A 15,057-nucleotide genomic window follows, 5' to 3' on the forward strand; every position below is an offset into this window, starting at 1 on the left:
GCCTCTGTATAAACTATGTCCTAATCTCTATATGGGAACCTCTGCAGGCTGCTGCTCCAGGCTGGTAGTCTGGAGAGCCTTTCCGCAGTGGCTCCAGCAGAAACACCTTCAGAGTTGTTTGTGTGGGACAAACAGAATGGATCCTCAGTCAGTGTCCAGAGAAACCTGCAGTTATTTACCCCTTTTCTAAATTAGCTTTGTACTTCTTTCCCACCGGGTCAAAGAGTTAAAAATCAAAATTCCCCCCCAAGATCTCCTCTCCTCACTATTCCTAATTCTCATCTCTTCATTTTTCAGCGTCTTATCTGAAAGTCGCTGGCTCAGAGGGTAAAGCGGCTGCCTACAATGCGGGAGACCCGGGTTCGAACCCTGGGTGGGGAAGATCCCCTGGAGAAGGAAATGGCAAACCACTCCAGTACTCTTGCCTAGAAAATCCCATGGACTGAGAAGCCTGGTAGGCTACAGTCCACCGGGTCACAAAGAGTCGGACACGACTGAGCGACTTCACTTTCACTATCTGAAAGTCAGCCACCATTAACGGATGAATCTTTGCTTGTTGAGAACTTCGTGCCCGAAAAACGGTAGAACACTGCCGATTCAGGATTTCGGTTTAGAAAGACTACAGGCCCCAAAATGCAATTTCACATTCCAAAAACTACCATTCCCAACATGCAATGCAGTCAGGGTTCCAAAAGAAAAGAACTGACTGGAAATTGCCAGCCTCGCTGGAAACTTTGCCTTCCCTCAGGCAGAGGAATGATTTAGAGAAGTCCCAGAGGATATTTTTTTGCGGGAGTGGTCACTCCCAAAAATCCAATCAAGAAAGGGGAGGAGTGTGAGCCGCGTCCCGCCCCTTCTCCAGTAAATTTCTGCGGCTCCAGGTTTAGCGGCGGGAGTTCGAAGGACGGGGAGCAGCTGCACACTCTGAGCTCAGCATGGTTTCGGTGACCAGAGCCGTGTTTGGAGACCTGCCCCTGGGAGCAGGAACAGTGGAGAAGTTCCAGCTGCAGTCAGACCAGCTGAGAGTGGACATCATCTCCTGGGGCGGCACCATCACAGCCCTGGAGGTCAAAGACAGGCAGGGCAGAGCCTCAGATGTGGTGCTCGGCTTTGACGAGTTGGAAGGTGGGTTGAATTCCGCCCCGGGCTGCAGACGGGGCCCAGGCCCGCCGCGCACACTGCCCCACACCAGCAGCCAGGGATGCGGGGACCGAGGGGAAGTACCGAGCTTGTGACCGCTTAGATCCAGCTGACTCAGTGTGTTGCGATCCAGTGTTTGGGAAAAGACAAAGTGAACAGAAACTGCCGTAGGAGTTAGCTTCCGGGTATACATTCAGGCTTTTCCTTAATTAAAAAGTCAGTTGAGGGAAAGATAAAACTTCAGCAACCCTGGAGTGATCTTTGACTGCCTGATCTCAGAGGACGGGAGAAGAGACGTACGGGCTGGAGGGGGTGTGGCTCCCAGCTCTTGCCATTTCTGAAGAAGGGGGGACAAAATCAAAGACGTGCGTCTTCTACTTCTTTTCTGCTTGATCAGATTCTCTTTGAGGTCTGGTTGTTTCAGAAATGCTCCGTAAGGTAAGCTCAGCGGGTGCAGAAGCTTATCTGCTTTGTTCTGTGGAGTTCGGTGTCCCACACCCCCTGGCTAATAAATAACCATGTACTGAAAGAAGACCATTTACTGTCGAGAAATGAGTCTCCTTATGACTGGGATAGATTTTATTCTGCAAAAATACATTACAGCTAAGAACGTGTATTAATTCATGCATTCAATCATTGTTGATTCAATTATCTCATTCCAGGAGACAGGTCCCCACCCTCATGCAGCTTGCAGTTTAGATGTGGAGATAGACCTTAGCCAAATAATGGCATAAACAAATAATTAAAACTGCATTTTCACTGGGGCAAAGGAAAATGTACATAGTGCTTGCTGTCTCTTGGCACACTGAATAGCTAGAGAGAAAAAGAGATCAAAATAAAGTTAGCAAAGGGCAACTGCTTGAGAATTAATTCTCTGCTCAGTGGTAAGCGTGTGGATAAAATCTGTTAGAGAGGAGGTTTGAGGTTTTCCTCTAGGTGTGTGTCTTTCTGTCTGTCTGCTTCTTTAGCAACATAGCCCAGGATGGGAGGTCAACAGAAAACAGAATTGGTTTTCCCTTAGCAGACTGAAATTGGCTCTTCATTTCCTTAACAAAAATGTTTTCTAAATATTCCTGAGGATTCTATTCCTTGCCCTCTGGTTGGTTGTCTTTAACTACCTTGGAGCCTCCCCAGCTTGGCTTGGAGAAGGTGTAGGTAACATTCAGCAGAATTTCTTTGGTAATTTCAGCAAGCCTATTATAGGAGACTCAGTGGTAGGAAGATGCAGGGGCTGGGAAAATCAGCTCCACTTTCCTTTTAACTCTCTACATCCCTTTCAGTTTTTGGGGTGGATGTTTCTATCTCCTGTCTTCAGAGTCAGAAGGCAAGAGAGTTGACAAGTGACAAAAGAGAATGCTTTAGAATCACTTTTGCTGAGTCATCTCTCTGTTAGCATTTGCTCGGTGGAAACAGAATCACAGAGATTACTTAACTGGTGCAAAATTGCCCATGGAGTCCAAGGAGAATTGGATAGATGACCTAGACTTTCTGAGCCTATAAAGCACTGGAGATGAGAAGTGGTATCTGCGTTTATCACCTCATTTCCATCTCTGCCTTATCACCATTCAGAAGGTAACTACTCTCCCCTCCCCTCCTTCCACTTGTACACACACTCATTTCTTGCTAGTTTTAATTATTTTTTTATTAATAATATTTATTTGCTTGTTTTATTGGGTCCTAGTTGCGGCACTCAGGATCTTCGATCTCTGTTGCAGCATGCAAACTCTTAGTTGCGTCATGTGGGGTATATTTCCCGACCAGGGATCAAATCTGGGACCCCTGTATTAGGAGCATGGTGTCTTAGCCACTGGACCACCAGGAAAGTTCTTAATTTTAGTTCTGATATAAGAGTCACATGGATCTTAAAACAAAAGGCATCTTTGCACAATTCGTATGAAAAGTGTGCCATGATGATGATATGGCACCTGGGAAGCACGAGATTCTTAGTAGGCATAGAAGTGCCAATTTTGTGAGTGCAGTAATGTTGAATACGTTATCTCTGTGAGTCTCTGAGTTTTGTGGGAGTCTAGGTGAAAGAAACCCACTCCAGTACTCTTGCCTGGAAAATCCCGTGTACGGTGGACCTGGTGGGCTGCAGTCCATGGGGTTGCTAGCACTCGGACACGACAGTGACTTCACTTTGATTTTCACTTTCATGCATTGGAGAAGGAAATGGCAACCCACTCCAGTGTTCTTGCTTGGAGAATCCCAAGGATGGGGGAGCCTGGTGGGCTGCCATCTGTGGGGTCTCACAGAGTCGAACACGACTGAAGCGACTTAGCAGCAGCAGCAGCAGGAGGTGAAATAAAGTATTATTCCCAAATGTTCTTAAAAGGGAGAAAAAAAGTAGATCCCCTTGGATTACAGTGATTTAGCTTTTATTGACTGTATTGCCCCCCACCCCATGTCATTAACATATCTTGAGAAAGTTAAATGACATTCTTTTGTCAGCATCCATGACTGGTGCCACAAAATGCCAGGTCGAATCAAAGCATCTAAAGTATATTCTAGATACTGGGAATTCCCTGGTGGTCCAGTAGTCAGGACTCCGAGCTTCCATTCCACTGGAAGGGGCACAGTTTCCATCCCTAGTTGGGGAACTAAGATCCTGCAAGCTGGGTGGCACATCAAAAAAAAAAATAGTGAAGTATTCCAGGTGCTGGATTGAGAGACATTTGCAACCTTATGCTATAATTTAGATCATTTAATGGTTTATTTAAAAAGGAAAGCAAGCTATTTTCAAAAGACAAAGAAGTGTTTAGAATATCAAGTAAGACATTCTGATATGTTCAGCCATCTTCAGGGATGAACTTCATATATGTCATTATGAGAGTTCAGTTGAGTCACTCAGTTGTGTCCAACTCTTTGCAGCCCCAGGGACTGCAGCACACCAGGTTTCCCTGTCCATCACCAACTCCCAGAGCCTACTCAAATTCATGTCCATCACGTCAGTGATGCCATCCAACCAATTCATCCTCTGTCGTCCCCTTCTCTCGCTTTCAGTCTTTCCCAGCATCACAGTCTTTTCCAGTGAGTCGGTTCTTCTCATCAGGTGGCCAAAGTATTGGAGTTTCAGTTCCAGCATCAGTCCTTCCAATGAATATTCAGGACTGATCTCCTTTAGGATGGACTGGTTGGATCTCCTTGCTGTCCTAGGGACTCTAAAGAGTCTTCCCCAATGCCACAGTCCAAAAGCATTAATTCTTCGGTGCTCAGCTTTCTTTATGGTCCAACTTTCACATCCATACATGACTACTGGAAAAACCATTGCTTTAACAAGACGGACTTTTGTTGGAAAAGTAATGTCTCTGCTTTTTAATATGCTGTTCAGGTTGGTCATAGCTTTTCTTCCAAGGAGCAAGTGTCTTTTAATTTCATGGCTGCAGTCACCATCTGCACTGATTTTGGAGTCCCCCCCCCCCCCAAAAGAAAAGTCTCTCACTGTTTCCATGAAGTGATGGGACCGAATGCCATGATCTTAGTTTCCTGAATCTTGAGTTTTAAGCCAACTTTCTCATTCTCCTCTTTAACTTTCATTAAGAGGCTCTTTAGTTCTTCACTTTCTGCCATAAGGGTGGTGTCATCTGCATATCTGAGGTTATTGATATTTCTCCCGGCAGTCTTAATTCCAGCCTGTGCTTCATCCAGCCCGGCATTTCTCATGATGTACTCTGCATATAAGTTAAATAAGCAGAGTGACAATATACAGCCTTGACGTACTCCTTCCCAATTTGGAACCAGTGTGTTGTTCCATGTCCAGTTCTAACTGTTGCTTCTTGACCTGCATACAGATTTCTGAGAGGGCAGGTCAGGTGGTCTGGTATTCCCATCTCTTTAAGAATTTTCCACAGTTTGTGGTGATCCACACAGTCAAAGGGTTTGGTGTAGTCAATAAAGCAAAAGTAGATGTTTTTCTGGAACTTCCTTTTTCGATGATCCAGGGGATGTTGGCAATTTGATTTCTGGTTCCTGTGCCTTTTCTCAATCCAGCTTGAACATCTGGCAGTTCACAGTTCATGTGTTGTTGAAGCCTGGCTTGGAGAATTTTGAGCATTACTTTGCTAGTGTGTGAGATGAGTGCAATTGTGCGGTAGTTTGAGCATTCTTTGGCATTACCTTTTTTGGGGATTGGAATGAAAACTGATCTTTTCCGGTCCTGTGGCCACTGCTGAGTTTTCCAGATTTGCTGGCATATTGAGTGCAGCACTTTCACAGCATCATCTTTCAGGATTTGAAATAGCTCAACTGGAATTCTATCACCTCCACTAGCTTTTTTCATAGTGATGCTTCCTAAGGCCTAGTTGACTTGAAATTCCAGGATGTCTGGCTCTAGGTGAGTGATCACACCATCATGGTTATCTGGCTCATGAAGATCTTTTTTGTATAGTTTTTCTGTGTATTCTTGCCGCCTCTTCTTAATATCTTCTGCTTCTGTTAGGTCCATAATATTTTTGTCTTTATTGTGCTTGTCTTTGCATGAAATGTTCCCTTGGTATCTCTAATTTTCTTGAAGAGATCTCTAGTCTTTCCCATTCTTTTGTTTCCTGTATTTCTTTGCACTGATCACTGAGGAAGGCTTTCTTATCTCTCCTTGCTATTCTTTGGAACTCTGTATTCAAATGGGTATATCTTTCCTTTTCTCTTTTGCCTTTAGCTTCTCTTTTTTTCTTATTATGGGAAGACTTTCTGATATGTTCAGCCATCTTCAGGGTTGAACTTCATATATGTCATTATGGGAAGCATAATTGTCTCAGTCATAATAGTGTGAATGGCAGTATATTACTATTTTGATCAATTCTAGTGTATTAAAACCCGTGTTAAGAAATTGGCAACAGAGGTTGTGTTTCAGAAGGAACTCTGGGTAGCTGTGGTACAGGGATAGGAAGAAGGCTGGATTTTCACTGTATAGTCTTCAAATGTTTGAGTAAGTATTATATAAACAAACTGGGGCAAGTAATTTAAAGCAATAAAATGTGACAGAGTCAGGATTTATCGTCACATGACTATGTCCCCAAAATGTTTTGAGCCACAGGGAAGAGCTAAGCATGGATAATTCTATGAGACATGGTCCTTTTGTAATTGCCAGGTTAGATGTGAACTCTCTGATTTCCCAGATAGATTATATAAACTACGTGGATGATGGCCATGAATGGAGGTCAGAATAGTTCACATACTCCCTAGGAAATGAGATCTTTGTTCTGTAGAATTCTAAAGAGGTAAATCGTATGATCTTTCAGTTATGGGCTAGAAAAATCAGTAATGCCTCCTGTGAGGTTTTTCTTCTGCCATTTTTTGTATTGAAAATTTTTTTTCTTCTTTTTTGACTTGCTGGGTCTTCGTTGTAGTGTGCAGCCTTTTCTAGTTGTGACGTGCAAGCTTAGTTGCCCCTAGGCATACAGGACCTTAGTTCCCTGACCAGGGATCAAACCTATGTCCCCTGGATTGGAAGGCTGATTCTTTACCACTGGACCACCAGGAAAGTCCCTTGAAAATATTTTTTAATGTTTTTTCATCTGCGTGTCCCACTTGCTGTCATTATGACTTCTTTCAAAACCTTGGTGAGAATATTTGCTTATGAGCTACAGGTAGAAATAATCTACCCAGATAATCAGCACGATTCCTTTCTTTTCATCTTCACCCCAGTTGCCACCAACACCCAGCTGTTACTGCCATGAGAGGTATTATGAAAAGATTAGAAAAAAAATCAACTTAGTGCTTTTAGAAAACCTGAGTTTATAAGAGGTGGTGATGGGAAAAGGGACCAGTTTAGAGGCTGCAGTTTCATATTATAGATGCCCAAGAGTGTCCTTTTAGAAGCATTAAGGATTCCTAGTTTAAAATCTCTGCTTTGTCCCTTATAGCTCTGTGACCTTGGGCAAATTATTTAACCTCTCTAGAACTATTTCCTCACCTGAAACAAATAGATAATGATTAAACGTGCTATTGGCCATGATTGTGTCGGACTATATTGAACAATTAATAATTTTAATCGTCTTTACTTCCTTTGCCCCCAAATATCTTCCTTCACACTCCTCAAACGTCCTATTTCACTTTGTTAACACTGCACAAAATGGCATGGAGATTCATTTGGGACAACCAGCAGCGATTGTAAAACATATAAAAGATCTGGGATATTTAAAGGGCTTGTCAGTTAAACTAGTGTTGATTTTCCTCAGAAGGCCAAAAGAAAGTCATTAAGGGTGTGAAGGGTTTGTCCGAGAATCCTGTGCAATTTTATTTGAGACTTTCAGGGCACTCTTGTTAAGGTTTGGGCTGTCTGAGGTAGATGTCATAGCTGGAATCCTTGGGATGTTTGAGGAGTGGAGAAGACCATACCCCATTTATTAACATATTCTGGCCAGTCCCTTGCCCAGAAAAGAGGGACAAACTTTTTCTTTACCGTTTACCCTACATCAGTTCAGTTCAGTCATTCAGTCGTGTCCGACTCTTTGTGACCCCATGGATTGTAGCACGCCAGGGCTCCCTGTCCATCACCAACTCCTGGAGTTTACTCAAACTCATGCCCATTGAGTGGATAATGGCATCCAACCATCTCATCTTCTGTCGTCCCCTTCTCCTCCTGCCTTCAACCTTTCCCAGCATCAGGGTCTTTTCAAATAAATCAGCTCTATGCGTCAGGTGGCCAAAGTACTGGAGTTTCAGCTTCAACATTGGTCCTTCCAATGAATTCTCAGGACTGATCTCCTTTAGGATGGACTGGTTGGATCTCCTTGCAGTCCAAGGGACTCTCGAGTCTTCTCCAACACCACAATTCAAAAACATCAATTCTTTGCGCTCAGCTTTCTTTATAGTCCAACTCTCACATCCATACATGACCACTGGAAAAACCATAGGCTTGACTAGACGGACCTTTGTTGGCAAAGTAATGTCTCTGCTTTTCAATATGCTATCTAGATTGGTCATAACTTTTCTTCCAAGGAGTAAGCGTCTTTTAATTTCATGGCTGCAGTCACCATCTGCAGTGATTTGACACTGTTTCCACTGTTTCCCCATGATTTGCCATGAAGTGATGGGACTGAATGCCACGATCTTAGTTTTCTGAATGTTTAGCTTTAAGCCAACTTTTTCATTCTCCTCTTTCCCTTTCCTCAAGAGGCTTTTTAGTTCCTCTTCACTTTCTGCCATAAGGGTGGTGTCATCTGCATATCTGAGGTTATTGATATTTCTCCCGGCAATCTTGATTCCAGCTTGTGCTTCTTCCAGCCCAGTGTTTCTCATGATGTACTCTGCATATAAGTTAAATAAGCAGGGTGACAATATACAGCCTTGATGTACTCCTTTTCCTATTTGGAACCAGTCTGTTGTTCCATGTCCAGTTCTAACTGTTGCTTCCTGACCTGCATACAGATTTCTCAAGAGGCAGGTCAGGTGGTCTGGTATTCCCATCTCTTGAAGAATTTTCCACAGTTTATTGTGATCCACACAGTCAAAGGCTTTGGCATAGTCAATAAAGCAGAAGTAGATGTTTTTCTGGAACTCTCTTGCTTTTTCTATGATCCAGCGGATGTTGGCAATTTGATCTCTAGTATTCTGCCTTTTCTAAAACCAACTTGAACATCTGGAAGTTCACAGTTCACGTATTGCTGAAGCCTGGCTTGGAGAATTTTGAGCATTACTTTACTAGTGTGTGAGATGAGTGCAATTGTGCGGTAGTTTGAGCATTCTTTGGCATTGCCTTTCTTTGGGATTGGAATGAAAACTGACCTTTTCCAGTCCTGTGGCCATTGCTGAGTTTTCCAAATTTGCTGGCATATTGAGTGCAGTACTTTCACAGCATCATCTTTCAGGATTTGAAATAGCTCAACCAGAATTCCATCATCTCCACTAGCTTTGTTCGTAGTGATGCCTTCTAAGGCCCACTTGACTTCACATTTCAGGATGTCTTGCTCTAGGTGAGTGATCATACCATCATACTCTTTACCTGGGGCCAAACTACATCAGTTACTGACTAGATTAAACCAGCATTCTTGGCTTGACCTAGAAACTACCCTCTTTACCCTACTACTATTTTTTGGAAAACAGTATTTTCTGCATTTCAAAAACAAGCTTCTTAGCCCTATTCAGACTTTGGGGGACTGTCACTTTTTGTAATTTTGATTTGATTTAAAAGCTTAGTAATAGAGACTTACGTGGTGGTCCAGTGGTTAAGAATCCACCTTCCAATGCATGAGACTCGAGTTCTATACCTGGTCAGGAAGCTAAGAGCCCACATGCTGAGGGGCAACTAAGCCCGAGCACCTCGAGGAGAGGCTTTTGTGCTGCAACTAGAGAAAGCCTGTGTGCTGCAACAAAAAGCTGCCATGCCACAACAAAGACCCAATGCAGCCAAAAAAAAAAAAAAAAGACTTAGTAACATAAGAAAATAATAGAAAATCCATTTGTTCTGAAGAGTTTCTCAGAGACAGTTAGGAGCAGTCATTTCTGCTATCCTCACCGTTTAATCCTTAAAAACTCTTTGTCTAAACCAAGGGTTGAAAAGTGCTTCTTACTGATGGGCTTATTAATTGTTGCCAGAGAGAATTCTGAGAGAATTCTTGCAAGTCCATGATGCAGCTTGCTGTTGAATTTATCCTTCTTTCCGAAGCCAAGTATGTGGCTGGCAACGAGTAGGGGCTTGGTGTACACCAGTTGAATGAATCAAGGTAGGAGTCAAAAGGAGATGTAGCTAAATGATTTTTGAACAGAAGTCCTGTTTTTCACATTTTTGAGCTCCTGGAAAGCAAATGGAATTTGTTCCACATTATATGTCATCAGGGAAAGGGAAATTAAAACAACATTGAGACCTATTAGAATGGCCAAATTCCACAACACTGACAACACCAAATGCTGGCAAGCATATGGAGCAACGGAACTCTCATTCATTGCTGGGAATACAAAATGGTATAGCTACTTTGGGAGATAGTTGTCAGTTTCTTGCAAGATTAAACATACTCTTATCATATGATTCAGCAGTCACATTCCTTGGTATTTTACTCAAGGGAGTTAGAAATATATGTCCATACAAAAACCTGCATATGAATATTTATAGTAGCTTTATCCATAATTGCCAAAACTTGGAAGCAACCAAGATGCCCTTCAATAGGTGAATGGATAAATAAACTGTGGTACATCCAGACAACGGAATATTATGCTGTGCTAGAAAGAAATCAGTCCACAAAAATATATAGAGCAACCTTAAATGCATGTTACTAAGTGAAAGATGCCCATTTGAAAAGCATATGCACACGTATGCTCAAATGTTAAAGGGAATATGCAGATCTACGTAGGAGGGAATTCCCTGGCATTCCAGTGGTTAGGACTGTGAGTTTCCACTGCAGGAGGCGCTCAGTTGATCTGAGATCAGGGAACTGGTGGGGCTTCCCTTGTAGTTCAGTTGGTAAAGAATCTGCCTGCAATGCAAGAGACCCGAGTTCAATTCCTCGGTTGGGAAAAATCCCCTGGAGAAGGAAATGGCAACCCACTCCAGTATTCTTGCCTGGAGAATCCCATGGATAGAGGAGCTTGGCAGGCTACAGTTCACAAGAGTCGGACATAACTTAGTGATTAAACCAGCACCACCACCACCACCACCACGAGGGAACTGGGATCCTGCAAGCCATGTTACGTGGCCAAAACAACAAGCAAAAGAAATAAACAATATAGATATACATAAGAATATAAATGGTGCACTTCCCTGGTGGTCCAGTGGTTAAGAATCTGCCTGCCAGTGAAGGGGACATAGGTTCAGTTCGTCACCTGGGGAGGTTCCACGTGCTGTGGGACAACTAACTCAGAGCACCATAACTGCTGAAGCCTGTGTGCCCTAGAGCCCAGCACCCATGCTCCTCAACAGGAGAAGCTACTGCCAGGAGAAGCTGGTGCGCTGCAACTAGAGAGTAGCTCGTGTGCAGCAACAAAGATCCAGCGCAGCCGAAAAAAAAAGAATACTAACAGTCAGTGAAAAAAAAAAAAACAACAGTCAGTGGTTCTCTAGTGATAAGTTCAGGATGCTTTAAGTTTCTTCTTTGTGCTTTAGTCTTTTAAAATGTTTGTAAAGAATATGAATTACTTTTGGAAAGGGGAAGGGTCGTGTGTAAAGAATACCAATTTTCCCTGCTTCCATGCACATGTGGTATGCCCATGTTGTTAATACTTACAGCTGCCCTTAGAAGGAAGTGGTGGGCAGCAGTATGAGCCTCAGCTTTGGTTTGAAGGTTTTAAAATCGCTGTCATCCCATATCCTTGCAGGGTACCTCCAAAAGCAGCCCTACTTTGGAGCTGTGGTTGGCAGGGTGGCCAACCGAATTGCCAAAGGAACATTCACGTTGGATGGGAAGGAGTATAAACTGGCCGTTAACAACGGGCCCAACAGCCTGCATGGAGGAGTCAAAGGGTTTGACAAGGTGAGTTGAAGTCATTGCACAGTGTCCTCACCTGGCACACCTCACTAAGTACCTTCAAGCATGCCTTGCCTTTGCCAGGCACAGCCCTGGGCCCTAGAGTCAATGCATGGTAGGGTGATCCAGGAAAGAGGCTGCTCTCATGGTTTGGGCCTGAGAGGAAGGAGATTGCTGGCTGTGTTCCACGGCCCACCTTTCTCTAGCTCATCTGACTATAGGAGGCAGGGGAGCCCCTGAGTGAAAGGATGACAGCCTTTGACTTAGAACAGACAGGGAATGAACGCCTGTCTCACAGTTTTGGGATCAAAGAGTTGACTTTAGGCAGAACAGAAAAGTGGATTAAAGACAATATGCACCACTTCCTGCACAAAGCATTTGCATATATTATCTCCCACCATTATTAGAACCCCGTAGTATCACCAGATGAGAAATCTGAGGCCCTGAAAGGCCACACAACTCCTAAGTTGGGCTGCCTGACCCAAAGCCCTCATTTCTATACTACAGTTGTCTGCCACAGGCACCTGCATACCCCCAACCCAACACCCCGCTAGTATTGGTCTATAAGCTCTTCCCCCCGACCCTGACTGGCATGTATTGTGCTGCCCCATCCAGGCTACCCTTCCAGTGAAGGGTCTCACACCTCAAAGTGACGTCAGATTCTCCCCAGTTCCCCCTTTCCACATTAACTCCCATCCCGTAAGTGAATCCCTGGAAAACCAGGTTAGGAAAACAGATTGATCAGACAGCTTCTCCCTGAGGTGGGAATGCCTGGCTTCCTGTTCTTTCCTAGCTGTGTGGGAGTCTGCAGGTTAATCTCAGCGATTCTCTTACTAGTCTAATCTCAGAGAGGTAATTTTGGTAGTTAGCTTTCCTTTAAATTATACCACCCAGGTGATTTCCTAGAGAAAAGCCAGAGGAGACAGGAACATTTATGGCATGTTAAGAATCACAATTTCTTCTTTTCTACCTCTTAATCGCCACCTATCCTGCCAAAGGAAGTTGGTCACTCTCTGTTTCCCCTGTTCCATCAGCTGTCTGCGGCTTAGAGCCAGACAGCCCCATCACTTCCCCTTTCCTCCATGATGAAACTCCTCATGCCAGAGACGGCTGAAGGCAGAGGATGGCTTCTGTCCTGGCAATATTGGGGCAGAGGGTCTCTGGAATATGCCAGGTCCATGGGCAAACCCCAACCAGAGGAATTTAGGTTCAGCTCTGTTTGGCCAGGGGTCTTCAGAGGAGCCTCAGCCCCTTGTTTTAGCTTCTTCCTGCTGCCTGTGTTCCACATGGAGTTTTCTGTGGTGTTACTTACAGGGCACGCCCTGTAGGAACAAACACATAAAGATAGTGAGTGTTTATATCCTTCTCTGCCATGTATTTACTGAGCCTCTTCTGTGAACCAGGCAGCATAATAGGATGGGGATTCCTGATACTCCAGTATAGTGAGTATCATGTAGTAAGTTACATGAATAACAGTTATAGGCAACGAGCCCCAAAATATAGATGCCAGACGTGTGCTACAGGAACTGTGTTAATGGCAGCTAGGGAGGTTGGAGTTGAACTGTTCTTCAAGAAAAGATAGCATGTCATTTAATAAGTGGATATTTGAGAGAGTGGCTGTGGAACAGCCCGCAGAGGGTGGGGAAAGACTTGAATATAATCATGAAGCCATTGGAAGTTTTAAGACATGCGGTTTTCATGGAGCAACATGAGCAGTATCACATGAACTTTGCTTTCAGTTGTCTTTGATCTCAACAATTAGTGCATAATTGTCGGTTTGCAGGTAATTGTTTTCTTATTTATACCAACACATTTTTTTAAAGATGAAATTTGAATAACCTGACAGGCTTAGAAATAGTGTAAGTAGGCCTAGAGAAACAAATTTGGAAGTTTTCCGGAAAATTTGGAAACTACTGAATCAGGGAAATTCTCCTGTGAATAGGAATTGTACTTTCCACTTAATCTGATGATACTGACTTACACAAAAATCTTTCCATTGTGTCCTTTCTCTAAAGGAGAAAAACTAGGTAGCAAGTTAAGACCATTTTATTTCACATATTTTATTTATAAAATTTCCCATTTGGGGGATTCCCTTTTCTTTCAGTTCAGTTCAGTTTAGTCCCTCAGTCGTATCTGACTCTTTGCAACCCCATAGACTGCAGCACGCCAGGCTTCCCTGTCATCACCAACTCCCAGAGCTTGCTCAAACTCATGTCCATCGAGTCGGTGATGCCATCCAACCATCTCATCCTCTGTCGTCCCCTTCTCCTGCCTTCAGTCTTTCCCAGCATCAGGGTCTTTTCCAGTGTGTCAGTTCTTCACATCAGGTGGCCAAAGTATTGGAGTTTCAGTTTCAGCATCGGTCCTTCCAATGAATATTCAGGACTGAGTTCCTTTAGGATTGACTTCAATTGACCTTTTTCTTTAATCACACATATACCAGGTTTTATATTTTAAGTGTCTCAAAAGTTCACCATTTCCAGGAGATAACTAGGGTATAAAATTAATTTTTTCCTGAGGTCACTGAATTTGTTTCAGATACCACCTGCTTTCACCGTAGGTGAAGGCAGAGACCTCTCTTCCTACTGGGCTCCACTTCCTGGCATATGTAGTGTCAGTGAGAGATGCAGGCTGTGTCAGGAGTGGGTAGGCAGAGCCTGGGCTCATGGGCCGCTCTATGGCCCACACAAGTTACTGTCTTCCAAGTGTATTTCCAGTGACAGTGTCTGGTCTCAACTCCACTGCTGACAATGAAGACTGGATTAGACATTCACTGAAAGTAAAGCTGTGGAATAGTGTAGACTGTCAGGCTGTTTGAACCCTAGCTCTGTCGCTCATTACATATGTGACTTTAAACAAGATTTTTTTTCCCTTTAAATAACTGCATGAAGTGTGAAAGGGTTCTACTCCATCCTCTAGAATGTGGGAGGTAGAGTTAACACCTCCCACATTAAGGGCAAGTTAACACCACTGAACTCAGTTTGTTTATCTGTAAAATGCGGGTAATAACATTAGTTGTACCCATATGAAATTGCCAGTGCACAACTGTTTTGACCTACAAAAATGGTAATTTTAGTTGGTTCAGCCAAATCCTTATCAAATGGTTTATGTAAAGCACCAGGTCAGTGGCTAATGAGCACCCAACAAATGAAGGTCTCATGTCAGCAAAGGTCCCCTTTACTAGTGATCCCAGGGCTCCCCAAAGGGACTGGAGGTCTCTGGCTACCTCATCCTCTGATGGTGGAGAATAAGGAGGCAGGCTCTAGGATTAGACCACTTGATTCAAATGCAGCGTTTTACTAGCTGTGTGACCTGAACAAGCAGTTTATCCTTTCTGAGCCTCTGCTCTCTCATCTTTAAATGAGGATAATGGTACCCACTTTAAGTCAGTCCTGAGACAGAAAAGATAGTGTGTGTGACGTTTCTAGCAAGTCCCTGGGCTCATAAGGGGCACTCAATAAGGCATAGAAGATTATGTACAAATTTCAGGTGTATAACATCACGATTCATGATTTTTAAA

The 15,057-nt window shown here is 43.5% G+C and overlaps 1 protein-coding gene across 1 annotated transcript in view; it reads left to right on the forward strand.

Moving 5' to 3' along the window:
* The first annotated feature begins 679 nt into the window (after positions 1–679).
* The window catches only part of GALM (galactose mutarotase), a 53,980-nt gene continuing 39,602 nt past the window's right edge, over positions 680–15,057 (forward strand). Inside the window, exons 1-2 of the mRNA XM_040224664.1 lie at positions 680–1,125; positions 11,389–11,543. Of these exons, the coding sequence (XP_040080598.1) occupies positions 936–1,125; positions 11,389–11,543 (345 nt within the window). The 5' untranslated portion in view covers positions 680–935. The remainder of the gene's footprint in view (positions 1,126–11,388; positions 11,544–15,057) is intronic.

The sequence above is a fragment of the Oryx dammah genome, unplaced genomic scaffold, assembly GCF_014754425.2.
Source record: "Oryx dammah isolate SB20612 unplaced genomic scaffold, SCBI_Odam_1.1 HiC_scaffold_25, whole genome shotgun sequence".
Taxonomy (NCBI): Eukaryota; Metazoa; Chordata; class Mammalia; order Artiodactyla; family Bovidae; genus Oryx; species Oryx dammah.